Source organism: Mustela nigripes, chromosome 12 (assembly GCF_022355385.1).
Source record: "Mustela nigripes isolate SB6536 chromosome 12, MUSNIG.SB6536, whole genome shotgun sequence".
NCBI classification, from domain to species: domain Eukaryota; kingdom Metazoa; phylum Chordata; class Mammalia; order Carnivora; family Mustelidae; genus Mustela; species Mustela nigripes.
Window position 1 is genome coordinate 143,789,345 of NC_081568.1, and position 18,889 is coordinate 143,808,233.

An 18,889-nucleotide genomic window follows, 5' to 3' on the forward strand; every position below is an offset into this window, starting at 1 on the left:
ATAAATACAAGGTGAGACCTATAGCATGGTTACTTTTTTTATTCTTTAACTACATTTAGAAGTATGGGTACAAGGAAAGTGCTGAATATATACAAGACTATGATTACCATGACTGATGATGGGATTTAGACTGGGTAAGGAAAGTAAGACATCAGGAGGACAAGGGAGAGTGGAAAAATGCTTTATTTAGAAGACTGAAGGTCCCAACAGGCCCAGGAAATTAGCGGAGTAACAGAAATTGTGATACAAAAAGATAAGAGGTGGTAGACAGAAAGGAAACTGCAACTGAGACAATGGAGGGATGGCACTTTGGATAAAAACAAGGTCTGGAAATGAGTAGCAAGGTGGGGCAGAGGGCAAAAATTCAATGAAGAGGAATTCCGGGTCTGAAGACACCAAAGTACTGGAAGAATTATCCCCAGGAAAATTGAATAGTCAAATCACCACGAATTAGAACCCAAGCAGTACTGGTGTGAATGCCAGTGAACTAAGACCACAATCTGACAGGAGACAATTCTTCATCACTCTGACATTTCTGCACATAAGTGAGCACAGGTACAATGACTGCCATCATTGCAGACTTTCTCTGCAAGCAAGCTTATATAAATAAGCAAACAGCCCTGAAAAATAGAGAGTATCTCTCTTCAAAGCAAATGGCAGGTTTATCTATACCCATGGAAGATACACTCTTCCTCTAGGACATGAGCAGACATGATTTGTGTCCAATATAAAAGACTGTAGTTCTTCTCCTATAACTCAATTCACTGTGGGTACAGGTATCTCCTGGTCCTCTTCAAGTCACACCCTTTGGTGACTGTGGGAATTGGGACCTGGGGAACCAGTGAAGTAAGCAAATGCTGTTACCGTGTCTGCTGCTTGTGCTATTCAGAATAAGTCCTTTGATTCCGACCCAGAAGTCTCCTGTCTTCTGCCAGCATCCATGACATAACACTGTGGTAGTTAATGTACAAGTAACTTGCAAGAAAGGTAAATCTCAGACCTTTGAAAGTTTTTGATAAAATCCCCAATGAATATGAGGTGGGGATGAGAGATTACTGAAACAGGGTGGGTAGAAGGTGTATAAGTTTAAACACAAGAAATAAAGTTTGGAGGCATTTTTGAAGAGAGAATGGTCTGGAAAAAGCAACAAGAAGTGAAGAAAACACCTCATGGGCTCAGCACTACAAAGAAAGCAGGATAACCGCTACTACTTGAGACAGTTACAGATAGTGTCAGTAGGGAAGCCCAATTCAATTTAAAGCAAAAAAGTGAAGGCAAAATAAATAAAGAGGCTGAATATAAAGAGGAATTTGATTATGACTGACCCTGAGTTCCAGGGACATAATGGTAGATTTTCAGGAGGCAGGGAGGGGTGGGTTTGGGGATCAGATCTGGACACACATGGTAAGAGATCCATCAATCTGAGACTTCTTGCGTGACTTACATGAACAGGAAGAAAGGGCATGATGAAATTTGCTGTGATTAGTCTTAATCAGATTAAAATTGCCAATGTGTTTCAGCATCCCTAGACCTTGTTTTACTCATCCAATCTCTACTACGGAACAAATTCTTTCTTACCAAACAGAACATCGTTTTAGAAAGTTAAGAACATACAAGTTTTAAAATATATAAATGCCACAACTGTTATTAAGAGAGTGTTAACTTACTTGAATTAGATCTAAAATGCCAAGTTCACTTTCTGAAGAATCCACACAGAAGACAAAATATAATGTTGCATAATGTCTATAAATCAGTTTGTTATCAGATCCTCCAATTAACCTAAACGACAAAACAAAAATTGGAATGTTATAGGAATAAAATAAAACACATTTTCATTAGCTCAAACTGGCAATTTGTTTAAAACCTTTTATAAGATGCCTGAACATAGCGTGTAAAGCTGTAACATTCAAGTGAACTTAGAGACTTAAGTGAATTAACATGGCTGTTTTCTTCAGAGATAACAAAAGAAGCTGGTGCTTAATATTAGTTCATCCGTTCATTAAACCATCCACTGAGTACCTACCATCTGCCAGCTACTGACAGTGGATAAAGGAACAGTAACAAATAAATAAGAAAAAATGGTCAGAGTAGAAGGCACTACATGGTGATTCCAAACAGGATGATTCTGTACTGTCGGATCTGCCACCTAAGATGAAATCTTAGGAGTGACATTTAGACTGAGAGCTAATGATAAGGGATTAGCCATGAAAAAATTTAGAGAAAAGCATTTCAGGCAAAGGTGATAGCTAATAAAAAGGCCAGGTCATCAAGAAAAAAATATATATGTTCAAGGAAGAGAAAGAGGGTGCACGGAAAAGAAAAGATTAGTAAACAAACAGAAGTAGGCAGGAACCAGGTCACAGGGCATTTTAAAATGCTTATTAGATTTAACTCTGTAAGTCACAGTAAGTTATACAGCTTACAGCTGACTATTAACTGGGGAGGAAAAAAAATAATATTACTTAAGTTTTAGAGAAATTTACCTTCAAAATCTCCTCCAAAAATACATTTTATTTTGAAATATAAATGCAAAAAACTTAGGTAAGAAATATTCAATTCTTTCATCAAACATTTTTATTTACACTGACTGGAATGTCAGCATTTTAAAAATAGTAATTTAGGACTCATTCCAAACACCTTATGTTTTTCTAGTTTAGCTATTTCATAGTTACATTTACAGTAATTAGTTTACCTTCTCAAAAGACCTTTAAACCTAATATAAAATAAAATGAAGGCCAAATGTAATCAAAGCTAAGGGAAGACTCAAACAAGACACAGGAAAATAGCACCTATTTCTTAACTCTGTAAAACTAACACTGAAGGGGCACCTGGGTGGCTCAGGTCATGATCCCAGGGTCCTGAGATTGAGACCCACATCGGGCTCTCTCCTTGAAGGGGAGCCTCCTTTCTCCTCTCTCTCTCTACCTGCCTCTCTGCCTACTTGTGGTCTCCCTCTGTCGAATAAATAAATAAAATCTTAAAAAAAAAAAAATAACTAACACTGAATTCACAAGGCCAAAGAAACAACTTCTGTAAGTACCCACTTCTTTCATGGCTTCTTATAGCAAAAGTGGAAGTGATTTTTGACAAGAATTAAGAATGACTACTATGCTAGACAAATTTCTAGAAAAGATATTCGATTAAAAATATGTATGTGCAATTTAAAGAATCTCTGAGATGATTTTTATAGACTATGATGGCAACTGTTCCTGAGAAGACACAAAAAGAACACTCACAGCAGGATTATAGTTCATCCTGAATCAGCAATTTAGTGATTATCTTAAACTTTTGTTTAGCTCTACCATAAAAGAAGAGCAAACTATTGAGAACTGTAAGTTTCAAAATGACAACCCATGCCATTAAAAGAAAGCAAAGACTTAATACATAGCACAAGTACATACTTTACCTTTTAAAATGTTATTTTATCTTCAAACTAGAGTGCAACACTGATAAATACTGATTCAAATTCTTGTATGGAAGGCAACATACTATATAAAACCACAGAATTTTAAAACCCGCCCTTACTTTAAATATCTCATATTACGGGGGGGAAACCGAGGTACAAGAAGTGACCTGATCAAGAAAACCAGATTTGTTAGTCACAAAACTAGGCCTGAATCAGCTGTATAGCCTCATCTCTGATGTAATGTTTGCCTCCGACATTTTGTAAGCCTGGAAAAGAAGGATCACAGACTTGAGCCCTGATTTCTAGATCGCACAGTGCCCTGCCTGGGAAGAGCCAGGTTCTTTCATGCCCATCACCTTCGGTGCCCTGTGCTGGGTGACAAGTCCCTGCAAGAGAATAAAATGCTGAGATGAAGAAAAGTGGTAATGGCAGAGACCACTCAACTCCTGCAGAAGTGTGGCAGACATAAAGCACAATTAAAATACAAAAAACACAAAGCAGGTACACCTGTCTCAACGATTAAACTGGGAGGTCTGGAGGCAATAGCAAAATTTATAAATTTTAAGTGTGTATGTGTAGATTGAACCACAGCACGATCTAACCCTTTAAGAAATGCAAGTAAACTTTCTAAGTGATAAACAGTGATGTATGGTCAAGTAAGAATGGATTTTCTATTATCCAACCTACTTTTCAAAATAAATATCATACACATTAAAATATAGAAAAGTATAGGTCTCTCTAATATATAATTTTTCATAATGGGGCTCAGCTAAAGTTTAGTTCTTGACTTGTCAATGAAGAAATATCTTATTAAGAAATTGATTATAGGAGCACTTGAGTGGCTCAGTGGGTTAAAGCCTCTGCCTTCGGCTCAGGTCATGATCCCGGGATGCTGGGATGGAGCCCTGCATCAGGCTCTCTGCTCGGCAGGGAGCCTGCTTCCTCCTCTCTCTCTGCCTGCCTCTCTGCCTACTTGTGAGCTCTGTCTGTCAAATAAATAAATAAAATCTTTAAAAAAAAATAAGAAATTGATTATATTAACATGAGCAGGAACATTTATAAAACTGCTTTCATGGAACCCACTAATTTAAAAGTATTTATTTATAATAGCTGGCAAGCTAATTATAACTGATTTTTATTTATTCATTTTAAAAATAGTAAACTCTTTAGCTGAATTCTACCTATATGCAGATATACCTATATATAGATATATATACATGCACACAGGTATTTATTTGAAAAGCAGATTTCAGTCTGCTTATAATAAAAGAATTTGTAAGTTGTTATGAACAGGTCTATTCACTCCAAGGAATACCCTCTAGTCATTAAAAAGAATGACGTAGCTCTAAATGTGTTTATATGCAAAACTTCTAAAAATATTAAGTGAAAATGAGCAACATGCAAAGCAGCATACTTAGTGTGATCCTGTAAATAAAATTTTTTTAAGGTTGTATCTTTATATGTTGGTCAATGAAAAATTAATTTTCTAGAAGGATACACAAGAAAGTGAGAAAGATTAAAGTTAGGAAAGGGAGACTTGGTTTATGATTAATTTTACATGTCTCTGTAACGTTTGAATTTTTGCCACATGAATATAGTACATTTAACATTTACTGTAACATGTACTGTAACATTTTTAAGGAAAAAAAAGGACTACATATCTTTAAAAAATTCTTTAAGTTAGACTTATAGCTAACAAGGTGATAATTAATCTCTTTATCCAATTAATCAAAATTAGGAAATTTTTACCGTAACCAATAACTAAACAGTATATATTTTAATCATATAGTCAAAGATTAGAAATGTCCATGAAATGCTTTACTTACAATCCTCCTTCTAGGAAATTACAAACATTTTCATCTCTCTTAGATACCAAATGGAATGTCTCCCTGATGATTTGCTGTTGTGTATCTTCACTCTGAGAAAGAATAATTTATATATGTTAGGATTAAATTTCTAGGTTTAACAGCATTTTAAGAATTTTAAAAGTAGAAGGCAGTATTAACTATCAGGGAAATTAATCTATGAGGGAGGTCCTTGGAGAGCTAACATACTACATCTCACAGAAACAAAACCCAATACTTTTCAATATAAAAAAAAAGAGCAAAAACAAAACAAAACCAACATTTTAGTTTGCTACTAAAATAAAACTAACACTTCCCAATTTCAAAATCCAGGAAGAAAAATATTAGATGAATTAAAGACTACTAGTAAAAGGGACACTAGATAGTAACAACTCAAAGGTGACTGTTTTATAAATGAGTAACCTGAAACAGAGAGGTAAAGTTATAAATAATTCATGTAGCTAATCTGTATTTTATTAGAAGGACTATATAGAAGTTTAGAGCTTCCAATTAAGTTTAAATGCAAACTGAGATAAGTCCATCCATATTAGTCATATAAGCATAGCGTAAAACCAAAAGTTTGCTCAGTAAGTATTAAATTCCCCAAGCAATTCACATGCTAGTAAAAAAGAGTCAGCTTCTCAAACACTTCAATAGGAAACTGGGCAAAATCACAAATAGGAATTTCACAGGAAAGGAAATATGATGGTCCATAAACAAATGAAAAGACATGGAAGGCCTGGGGTGGCTCAGTTAGTTAAGCCTCTGGGTCGGTTTTGGCTCAGGTTATGATCTCAGGGTCATGAGATAGAGCCCCACTTCAGGGTCCATACTGAGCCTGGAGCCTGCTTAAGATTCTTTCACTTCTGCTGTTCCTCCCAGCTTTAAAAAAAAAAAAAAGATGTTATCCCTCACTGGCAATGAAATGAAATACAAATTAAAGTCACAATGAAATAACACCACATGCATCACATTAGCAAAGTGTAAGTCTTACAATACCACATTGTAGACAAAGATGTGGAGCCAAACTCATCCCACCAAGTGGGAGCGCAAATGGTATCATCACCTGAGAAAACACCTAAATATCTTCCAAAGTCCCAATACCAAATGCCATCAAACTGGGGGTTAGGGTTTCAACATATGAATGGGGGGGGGGGGATAGGAAGACACCGCAGTCTATAGCAGGGGGAAAAAAGCAAGTCAACAAAATGACATGTAATCATTCAACAATATAAATTTCAAAAATATGTAAAAGTAATAAATAAAATATTTTTAAAAATATGTAAAAGTAAGTAGTATTTGATACACATATATGTAATAAAAATAAAACTGAAGAATATCAGGGGAATGATTAGCAAATTTCAAAGTACTGATTTCATAAGACTATATTCTCTAGTCACATTGCAAATTCCAAAACATATATATTAAATCAGAAGACAAGAATGACAAGACACTCTCGAGGTAAAAGAATCAATAATTAAAAGGACCGGTTTTTTAAAATTTCAAACAGGCATTCAAATTGTTAAGAAGTAAAACTATCTGGGGGCACCTGAGTGGCTCAGTGGGTTAAAGCCTCTGCCTTCGGCTCAGGTCATGGTCCCAGGGTGCTCGGATCGAACCCCGCATTGGGCTCTCTGTTTGGTGGGGAGCCTGCTTCCCTTCCTCTCTCTCTGCCTGCCTCTGCCTGCTTGTGATCTCTGTCTGTCAAATAAATAAAATCTTTAAAAAACAAAAACAAAAACAAAACCTTTAAAAAAAGAAGTAAAACTATCTGTATTCACAGATGGCATCTATGACACATTGATCATATATCCAAAAAAAGTCTAAAGAACCCAGAAAAAAACTGTTAAAGTTTATAAACAAACCAAAGTTCAAGATACAAAATCAACACTCAAAAATCTGCTGTACACTACCAATGAACAATCCAAAGGGTAACCTAGTCACAGATGTTGCAGAGATTTAATAGATAACAGGTTAATATGATGAACATATTAAGCATAATAAGTAATAATAATAAGTAAGTTTAAAAATCCAAGATGAAGTGGGGTGCCTCAGTGGCTCAGGGGATTAAAGCTTCTGCCTTTGGCTCAGGTCATGATCCCAGGGTCCCGGGATCAAGCCCCGCAGCAGGCTCTCTGCGTAGCAGCGAGCCCGCTTCCTCCTCCTCTCTCTCTCTTTGCCTGCCTCTCTGCCTACTTGTGATCTCTGTCTGTCAAATAAATAAATAAAATCGTTAAAAAAAAAAAAAATCCAAGATGAAGTGGCAAATTCCTTAAAAAAAACAATAATAATAAAATGGTCCCAAGGAGAAAAGGAAAAACTTTAAAAATCCTATTATCATAAAGAGGATAAATAATAATTTTAAATCTCTCTATCAAAAATAAATCAAGCCCTGATGGCTTTAATACCAGGCATGACCAATGATTTAAGAAACAGATCATTCTAATCTTACACAACTCTTCCAAAGCACAAATAAAGAATTAACATCCTCAATTCATTTTATGAAGCTAACATTGACACAAAATCAAACAAGGAATGTATGAGAAATGAACACTGCAGACCAGTCTCACCAAAAAGCATACATACAAAAATTAATATTTAAAAAAATCAATACATCATGACCCAAATGGGTTTATTCTAGTAATGTCTGGTTGATTTATTATTTATAAACAGATTAATGTAATTCTCTACATTAACAGATTGAGGGAGAAAACATAGGTCACTTCAACAGATGTGGAAAAGGCATCTGATAAAACTGAACATCAATTCTTGAATTTTAAAAAAAGCTCTTGGCAAATTTAAAAAAAGAGAACTTCCTCTAATTAAGAGTATCCAAAAAATACCTTTTGCAAACATAAGCACAAACAAAATGTTTAAGCACTATCTTCCTTTAAGATCAGAAACAAGACAGGTTAACTGATAATGGTTTTCCTATTCAGTGCCATATCAGCCATCATCAGTATAAGAAAAACAAGAAAAAGAAATAAAAGATAAAAGAATTGAAAGAAATAAAACGGTCATTCACAGACCACAAGATTTTTCACATGGAAAATCTAATATAATTTACACAAAAGTGTTAAAATTAAAAGCTATAACAAGACAGAGCCAGCACACAAAACTGTTGCAATTCCAAACTTCTCCAACTGTCAGATGGAAGATATAATTTTAAAAAGATACCGAATATAATACCATCAAAAAACATGCAAGACTTCTGTGGAGAAAATACAAAATTTTACTGAAAAAATTATAGAAGAGCTCAGTAAATGGAAAAATGTAGTGATTATAGCCTGAACGACTCAACAGTATGAAGATTCTCAATCTTCCTAAAATGCTCCAAAGGATCAAGGTAATTCTAACCAAAATCCCAACAGAGAGAGAAAAACTTAATAACCTGAATCTGATTCCAAAACATATATATTAAATCAGAAGACAAGAATGACAAGACACTCTCGAGTAGACTGTAAGCCTGTTTGAGCAGGTAATAATTATGATAAAGCCACAGTAATTAAGATAACATGATACTGGTGTAGAAACAGGGAAACTGACTAATAGAACTGAACCATAAACACATCCACACAAATATAAGTTAATTAAATTTAAAACACTGAATAGGCACTATAGAACAATAGAGAAAGAAAGGACATTTCCATGAATGGTGCCGGAATAAAAATTGTTGTTTTCATTTTACTACAATGAACTTAGACCTCTGACATTATACTAAAAAATCACTCCCAGGTTAGTTAAAAATGAATGTCAATGCTCAAATTATAAAGCTTTAAAAGTATAATAAAAATCTTTATGACCTTGTAATAGTGCTAGACTCTTAAGACACAAAATAAAGCTAACCATAAAGAAAATGACAGGCAAATTTGATCATATCAAAAGCAAGCATTCCTAATGCTCAAAAGACTCCAGAAAAAGGAAGGGGAGCCACAATCACAAAGAATATAGTTGCGGTACATAAAAACTGGCAAAGGAATAATACCCAGCATATAAAAAAAAACTCAGAAGACATCAGTAAGAAAAAGATAAAATCTCAAAATAGAAAGGACTTGGCAAAAGAGACCATAAGAAATCATCAAGAAAAGGAAATTGGAATGGTAAATAAACTATAAAAGATTTCAACTTCATACAGGAGAAAAAGAAAAATAAAAAAAGGAAAAAACCCTACTAGTTAAAAACTACAATAACAACATTAAGTACCCATACTATCAATGAAGATATATAAATATGTCTAACAGTATCAAGTATTGGCAAGAATACAGAGCAACAAAGCACCCATACTATAAGAACTGAAATTGGTACAACCACTTCTGGAAACAGACCAGCATCACCTAGTAACATGAATATACCCAAGGACAAAGGCATTCATTCAACTCCTAGTTACACACTAAAGAAATGCAAAAAAATGTTTACAAGATTGCTTATAGCAGCACTAAAGTTCGTAACAACAACAAAAAATTACAATGTAAAATGTCCATCAATGCAAAATGTATAAATAAACTGTTATATTCTTGCATGGAATATCACACAGCAATGAAAAGAATGACTATAACTATATAATACACCAGTAACAATCTAAGAAATGTTGAATTTTTCTTAAATCAAGTCACAGAAGAATATAAATACTATGACTTTACTTTTTAAAAGTTCAAAAATATGTAAAATTAAACAGTGAACTGCTTGAAGACAAAAACGTAGTAAAACAAAAATGAAAATGGTTTTTAAAAATTCAACATGATGGTTATCTCTTAAATACAAAGAGGAAAGGATACAAGATGAGAGATGCAGAAAGACTTCAAGGGTACTGTTAATTTTTGTTTGAAAAGGGATAGTGAACATGCAGCAGTTAAAGTATTAGTTCCCCTATCTTGCAAATATTCAATATATACACTTATTTTTCATCTATTCAATATTTCATAAAAATATGCAAAAGAGTGAGGGAAGAAGAAAAAAGCACTGTATAATAAAGAAAGAAAGAGCACTGTATAAGAAGGCTGCCCTCTTCCTTTCTTAGGTTTACTTGATCATCTATCTCTACCACCTCCTTCCAGTCTTCATTTAGAGCTAAACAATGTCCCTTGGATGACCTTACTTCCTCTTGTGGCTTCCACCATGCTATCTTCCTAATCTTTCATTCTCCTATATCCCTAGTACTTAACAGAATTCTATCTTCTTTTCTGAACTGGTGACAGATATTTTCAGCTTACAGATATCTCCAGTTATAATCCATAAAGTCATATAAAAACTTACATGTGAAAGACTAAAAACATCACATTTCTTCTCAAACCTGTTTTTCTAAAAAAAAAAATAAATAAATAAAAACTATTTCAAAAGTAAAACCTGTTTTTCTTTCTTTTTTAAATTCAAGTACAATTGACATATGTTACATTAGTTTGAGGTGTACAAAAAGTGATATGGCAATTCTATACATTGCTCAACACTCAACACAGTAATTATAGTCACCATCTGTCACCTTCAACATCACTACAATGTCACTGACCACATTCTGCAGGCTGTACTTTCATCTCTGTGACATATTTACTCTAACTAGAAGTTCGTACCTCTTAACAAAACCCATTTTTATTACTGTGTTTCTAATCTCATCTAACAGCATTACCATTCATCCTATCTCTTAAGCCAAAAATCTTGATGATTTCTTTCCTTTCACTTTCCATGTCTATTGGGTCACCAAGTCCTGTTAATTCAACTGCAGAAACAACAGTAAACCTGGATTCAGATACTATCTCAACTCAGATTCTTATTATTACCCAGAATACTGTAAGAACCACCTAACATTAACTCTGCCACCTGTCTCTCCACTCCAAACCATCTCACCCATGGGACCAGAATTCCTTCCTAAGTAACAGTATTTGTTACTTCCTTTCTTAGTTCCCTGGATTCCATCTGACCTAACATCCAAACTCCCTCCAGGCCATAAACAAAACCTTCCAAAGCCGATTCCTGACCTACCTATGAGTTTTCATCATCTATCTCTTCTCTTCTACATAATCCACTTCAACTGCACTGAACTTCTCACCATGCGCTTCCTTCCTATTCTCCTACTCTCTCACCCCATTCTCTAGCAACAGCCTTTTAAGCCTCAGATCAAACATGATGGTTTGTCAAGTGTTTTTGTACTTTCCCAGGAAAAAATTATTTCCTTCTTCCTCGGTGCTTCCATGATACTGTTTTTAATCCTAACATATACTTTTAACAGTGTGCTCAAATTTCCTTTGTAGATATCTGAGTTCTATCAGACTCCAACCCCCTCTAAATCTTTAAATGTGAAATGCTCAACACAATGGCTGGCATAGAGTCATCAATGTAAGTACACTGAATAAATGAACTTCAAATGTAGAAGAAGGGATCCACATTCATTCATATTTTCAAACATCAGGATTACATGACACACACCAAAAAAGGGAGGCAGTAAAGTAAAGACAGTATGGTGTAGTAGTTAAAGGTATGAGCTCTGTTCTAATTAAGACAATAGGTTAAATGTACAAAAATATCTATTTTTGTGGCCTTCTCAAACCCAGCTAAAACAGTATCAACCCCTCCCCCTTTTTTTAAGGGCATAAACCATAAGGATGAGGAAAATGAGAAAGAAGACAGGGTAACAAAATTTAGTAAGTGGCTAGAATGAGTGGTCAAGTATCAAGTGAATCTCAGAAAACCTCAAAATCGGTGACAGGGAAACCCAAGAACTAACCCAATCTGCATCACAAAATGGCCAAATGCTCAAGAATTGGTACTTGTAGGTACTTCTGGAAAAGAGGAATGTAAAATAAGGAGGACTGTTTCTGAGGTAGAGTTTAGCCACTAAATTCCCTCTGCCATCCCCAAGAAAAGTCTCTAAACTTATTTCAAGGAGTAGATAAAATTTGGGGTCTTTTGGAGGGCAAGGGGTACCAAAAATGACATCCTAATCCCTGGAACCTATGAATATATCCCCTTACATGACAGAGAGGACTCTACAGGGGTGATTAAAGTAATGACCTCGAGTTCGAAAGATTATCCCAGATTATCTCATAGACCCTAATTAATCATGTGGCTCCTTAAAATCAGGCAGTCTTTCCTGGGCCGTGGTCAGAGGAAGATGTGACCAGAGAATAATCAAAAGAGATGCCATTCAGTTGGTTAGATGATGGAGGAAGAGGGCCAAGAGCCAAAGAATGCAGGCAGCCTCTGGGAGCTGGAAAAGGCACGGAAATGGATTCTCTCCTAGAGCCTTCAGAAAGGGATGCAGCTTTAATAATATGTATATTTGAGCCCAGTAAATCCCTTATCAGACTTGTAACTCACAGAGCTGTATGATAACAAGTTTGTACTGTTTTAAGCCACTGAGCTTTTGGTCATTTGTCAGAGCAGCAATAAAAAGCAAATACAGACAGTGTACTAAAAACAGAGTATCTAGGAAAAAGTACCCATACCTGTTGCTAGTCCTTTTTTCAATCAGTTCCCAGAATGCCTAAACCAGGTCTTCTTCACCCTCTAGGCAGGAACCTGGCACAAACTTCTCCAGGAACTCTACTTAGATCTAAAGATAATGACGTTGGGAGTTCCCACAATGGCAGAATCTGTTATCTGTTCACCAGAATGTAGTTCCTTTACTTCCCAGACACACAATTCAACAATATTTTTCATTTTTTCCTTGAATTAATGCAGACCAACACAAACAGGCTCTGGCCAATGGAATGTGGTTAGTAGTTGCAACGGAATGCTTCAGCTGACACAACTGGAAGACAACTGGGCTTATCTCTTCCCAATTCTGCATTCTGTGACATCATGGTGAGAGCCTGACAACTGGCCATCATGGGAGTACTGACACCACATAGCAAAGGCTACAAATTATAGCTTTTTCCTCCCAGATGAGCTGGTTAAAAATATAAAAATGCTGCCTGATCTCCCATGTTAACTAGATGCAGAAGTGCCTTTGACCTCACCCTCAAGAAAAAACAAATGCACACAAAGAAGTTTCTAGCTCATCAGAATCACCAATATTGGACTTCATGTGAAAAATAAACTTTTATTGTGTCACGCCACTAAGATTTGGGGGATTGTTAACAGCAATTGCCATTTTCACACCAGCTAAACTGCCTAGTCTGATAATCTCAAGTACAGCTCACATGGGCAATCCCCGATCATGGATTCAGAGCTTCTAATTAGCTTTAAGAATCCTAACCTTAGACAGAAGCAGTCAATCAAGGATTACTGGACATCTGAAGACAGCTCTCACATAAAGACAAAATATGGATGAAAATAACTTAGAGAAAACAAACCAAGTATGGCACAGAAAATTTTTTTAATATTTATCATTAGTATCAGAGAAGTAATAAAGAAATTGCAACTATAAAATAAGAACAGCATACTATAAGATAACAATATCCAGATATTTTAAAGGGAGCTCATGGAAATTAAAAATTTAAACAGAATTTTTTTTTAACTCAGGGAAACACTGGAAAATAAAGTTGAGAAGTCAACCACAAAATAGTCAAAGGGCAAAATGACAGAAAACAGAAGAGGAGGAATAAGAAAAATAGAACAGTCAAGAGGAATGCTGAATAAAAAGAGATTCAAAAGGAGAACAGAGGAAATGGAGGAATTTTTAAAGCAGAGAGAAAAAGAATGTCCAGAAAAAAAGAGCTCATCAAGTACTCAGAACTGATAAAACAGCCTCAGAGCAAAGGGTCTATGAAACTTTAGAAATCTCGGAAAAACAAGAGTCTACATACTTTCTTGACAGTAAAAACAGACCATACACAAAGAAAAAATAATCAAAATTGCCTCAAGCTTTTTGATAGCAATACTGGAAACTAAAAGACAATAGAGCAATGCCATCAAAATTCTGAGGGTAAATTATTTCCAACCTAGAATTCTATAGACAAGATAATGTGAAGTTACAATAAGACTCTTCACAGACAAGCAAGGTCTCAAATAATTTATCTCCTTACGGCCTTTCTTAAGAAGTTACTGGAGAAGTGTTCTCCAGGGTAAGGTAACAAACCACACAATCAAGCAATAGGAGGTCCAACATAAAAACAGGCTAAAGATATTCCAAAGATAACAGAGATATTTGCCATCCAACAGGTCTAGACTGGACCTAGTCAAAAGATTCCAGAAGAGATTTCTTCAGGAACATGACACTGAGAAAGAAGCATATGATTGTGAATGACAAAGATGTCAGTTAGTGGTAAGTAAATAAAAAACTAGATCAAAGAAAAAGGCGAGTGTTTATTTCCAAGGAAAATGAACTGTCAGGAGAGGAAAAAACTAAGCACAATTTATAACATGGTTCAGGTGAGAAAAGCATTTACACAGGAAATTAATGAAAACACCAGATACTGCTCTAACCAGTATTATGAAATAACAGTGAGAAGACTGGGAAGGATGCAGATGTTGGGTGGGACACAGTAAGGAGCTAAAGAAGCATTGTCAATAGCAGAAGTAAACAAATCATGCCTGCAACTGAAAAAATAAGGCAGCAAAACAAACACATTTAGAGACATGTGAATACTGAATAATCAGCTAAAAGTATCTACCTGTGGGAAGGGAGAAATGAAAGAATGTTATTTTTCATAATAAGCCTTACAGAAGAACTATTAGATCCTTTAACCTATGTGTCTGTAAAACTTTGTTAAACAAAGTAAAAATAAAGAAGGAAGGGAGGAGAGTATAAAATCTGCAACCAGACTATATGGGTCTATTCCTGGACATGCTCTTTATTAACTGTGTGACTTTGAACAAGTTTACTTAACCTCTCTGTGACTGAATATCGGAACATTTATAGTATGAATAATATAACAATATTTACCTCGCACAGTTGTTGCGAGGATTAAGTTAAAATTCATAAATCTCTGGGGCGCATGGGTGGCTCAGTGGGTTAAGCCTCTGCCTTCAGCTCAGGTCATGATCTCAGGGTCCTGGGATAAAGCCCCACAAGGCGCTCTCTGCTCAGTGGGGAGCCTGCTTCCCTCTCTCTCTCTGCCTACTTCTGATATCTCTCTCTGTCAAATAAATAAATAAAATCTAAAAAAAAAAAAACATAAAGCTCTTAAAAACAATACCTGGCACATAATAAACACGGATTAACAATGACTTACTTAAAACATCTGTCTCTGAGACTGTCTATAAAAGAAGCTCTAAAATTCTAATGACAGGTGTAAAATCTTGTAAGGAGTTTTCTTTTAAGAAAAATTATCCTTTTTGCACTGTTATTGTTTATAAACAAATTACAGATTATATAAGCTAAACCATAACTATGTTTTATTATTTTATCAGTGAAAATAATTTCTCATATAAACTTCTAAGACTGCCTCTCATAAGCACCCACCTTTCTTAAAATGTCAGCAATACTCATCTAAGAAAATCAGTATCAGGAAGAATGCCTTAAGATTTTAATCAAACATCCAAAGTTTCAGATTAAACAAATCAAATCTCTGCTGACATATGACAATTTCCCTTTCTTTATTAATCAATTTAATTTAATAGCTTTCGTAAAGAAGCCTAGAGCTTGCTTCAGGCAGATCAGATTTCCTAATACTATAGCTTCATCACAGAAGTCAACAGATAAATTTCAGCTGGTCACAACTCCTAGATTACATCAGTCTAAAGACAATTCGAGTTATATAAAGGCAACAACATTTGTTGTTTTAGTTACTTCTCTTAAAAATAAATAAACACTTCTTTTAATGCATTAGTGAAAATTCATTTTAAAGACTCAGCAACCCACTAACAAAACTTTTCTCTCTTCCTATGCTCATTTCCTGTTTTTATACGTATGTCATAAAGGCAACTTTAAAACCAAAACATCCTCTAGTCAAATAGTAAATACGTCATAATCCTCGTCCCTCCTCCCATACACACTCAGAGAATTTTTTTCTTAAAATGCATTCAGACTCTGCTAGCTGCTAGAATATCAAGGATTACCAAGATGAAAGAAAAAGAGATCTTTTTCTCTGAGAGTTTAAAACAAAAAATAAAATGAATATAACCATTTCAAACTTTTATTCAGTGTTCTGTGTCTTGCCTTTTTTAATATTCCCAAAGAGAAATAGATGTCGTTGTAATAAAAGTTAGAAAGCAATTCCTGACGTAAGCATGATACAAATAGCATACTACAAGAGGTGAAGCGGAAAAATGATTTTCAGCAGCAAGAACATCATCTTCGAAGAAGAGACAGATGTCTAGAAAGAGACTTATAGGATAAGTAGAATTTAGAAATTCAATGAAGAGAGAATATGAAGTTGCATGGCATTCAAAGCTGAAAAAAAACCAAAACAGGCAAAACCATGGGATCAGGAGAGCAAGGTGTATATATGAGAAACAAAGTTCACTTTTCATTAAAAGCAAGAGAGGTATGAAGGTTAAGCCTCAGAAAAACCTAACATTTCAAAATAATGAAAAAGAAAAGGAAAGGAAAGAAAATTCAGTGAGTGTGGGTTTTTTGCCAGCAGGAAGTCTGCACAAAGCCTTGGTGCTATGTAAGTAGGCCTCACTTAAGCACGAGTACATAATGGACAAGCAATGAGAATGCGGCTACCTTAAATCCCAAACATGGAGGGAAAAGTATTAGTACTTGCCCAGATCCTTCATTAAATTTCTGTAGAGAAACACCCTCTGGTATCTTCCCTTACAATGTACAAAAATGTATTAAAGCTGCTTAGCCCAATAAAGTGCTCAATAAATGATAGCTATTATTAACACTCTACAACTACCATTCACTATAATATCTCCCAGTTTTAGTAGCAAAGACCCCTTTTTTTTTTTTTGAACACATAGCTGAGGTGACAGACTGAGTTTGAAATATTTAAAGAGATAATTTAACCACAGTGACAGCTGAAAGGTTTGAGAATTCAAGAACAAGGTTAAAATTGGAAGGTGGGGGGATAGTTAGAGGAAGAGACCAAGACAATTTAATGAATAAAGAACAGCCGTCTTTTGAGGAACCTGGGTGGCTCAGGTCATCAGGCTTCCTGCTCAGCAGGGAGTCTGCTTGTCCCTTTCCCTTCCCCTTGCTTATGTTCTCTCTCTCTCTCTCTAATAAATAGGTAAAATCTTTAAGACAAAACAAAACAAACAAACAAACAAAAAAACAGTCGTCTTTTCAACAAATGGTGCAGGGAAAACTAGACAGCCACACGCAAAAGGACCAAGTTAGATCCCCACCTCAGGTCATATATAAAACTAACTCAAAGTGGCTCATAGACCTGAATGTAAGAACTAAAATTACAAAATTCTTGGAAGGAAACACAGGTTTCCTTAATCTTCATGACCTTGGATTAGACAAACCCTTCTTAGATATAAGACCAAAAGCACAAACAAGAAAAACAGATAAAGTGGACACCAAAATTAAAAATCTTTTTAATTATAATAAGATTAATAAGTTAATAAGTGCTACAAATGATATCAGCAGGAAAATGGCAACAACCAACAACCAGAATAGAAAGAAATATAAGCAAATCATATACCTGATAAGGCACTTGCATCCAGAATGCATAAAGGACTCTTACAACTTAGTAATAAAAATACAACCCAACTTATAAATGGACAAAGGATTTGAAAAGACTTTTTTTCAAGGAAGATATGCAAATAGTCAATAATAACATGAAAAGATGCTCAACATCATTTGTCATTAAGAAAATACAAATCAGGGGCACCTGGGTGGCTCAGTGGGTTGAGCCTCTGCCTTCGGCTCAGGTCATGATCCCAGGGTCCTGGGATCGAGCCCCACATCGGGCTCTCTGCTTGGCCAGGAGCCTGCTTCCCCCTTCTCTGCCTGCCTCTCTGCCTACTTGTGATCTCAATCTCTCTCTCTCTCTCTCCATTCTCTCAAAAGAAAAAAAAAAAAAAAAAAAGAAAATACAAATCAAAATCACAACAGATAGATGCCACTTGACATCCACCAGGATGGTCAGAATCAAAAAAGAACAATAACAAGATAAGAGTTAATTAATGAGGATATAGGGAAACTGGGACTGTCATATGCTTCTGATGAGAATGTGAAATAGTACAATTTGGAAAACACTCCGGCAGTTCTTCAAACAACTAAAGATAGAGTTATCATAACAATTCCACACCTAGATATATGCCCAAGAGAAATGAAAACAAACGTTTACACAAATATTTGTATATGAATGTAATGTTCATAGCATTATTCATAGTAGTCAAAGATGGAAAAAACCCAAACATCCATCACATAACAAAGAAATAAAAGGTGGTCCTCTTCGATATCAGTCACAGCAACTTCTTTCAAGATGTGTCTCCAAAGGCAAAGGAAACAAAAGCGAAAATGAACTTTTGAGACTTCATCAAGATCAAAAGCTTCTGCACAGCAAAGGAAACAGTCAACAAAACAAAGAGGCAACCCACGGAATGGGAAAAGATATTTGCAAATGACAGTATAGACAAAAGGTTGATATCCAGGATCTATAAAGAACTTCTCAAACTCAACACACACAAAACAGATAACCATGGCAAAAAATGGGCAGAAGACATGAACAGATACTTCTCCAATGAAGACATATAAATGGCTATCAGACACATGAAAAAATGTTCATCATCACTAGCCCTCAGGGAGATTCAAATTAAAACCACATTGAGATACCACCTTACACCAGTTAGAATGGCCAAAATT

At 35.3% G+C, this 18,889-nt stretch overlaps 1 protein-coding gene across 7 annotated transcripts in view; it reads right to left on the bottom strand.

Annotated features, from left to right (window-relative positions):
* Positions 1–18,889, bottom strand: part of AP3S1 (adaptor related protein complex 3 subunit sigma 1) — an 81,455-nt gene that overhangs the window by 47,943 nt on the left and 14,623 nt on the right. For all 7 annotated transcript variants that reach the window (XM_059416089.1, XM_059416088.1, XM_059416095.1 and 4 more), the window contains exons 2-3: positions 5,233–5,324; positions 1,668–1,779 (exon numbers count right to left, since the gene is read on the bottom strand). In XM_059416089.1, the coding sequence (XP_059272072.1) occupies positions 1,668–1,779; positions 5,233–5,324 (204 nt within the window). The remainder of the gene's footprint in view (positions 1–1,667; positions 1,780–5,232; positions 5,325–18,889) is intronic.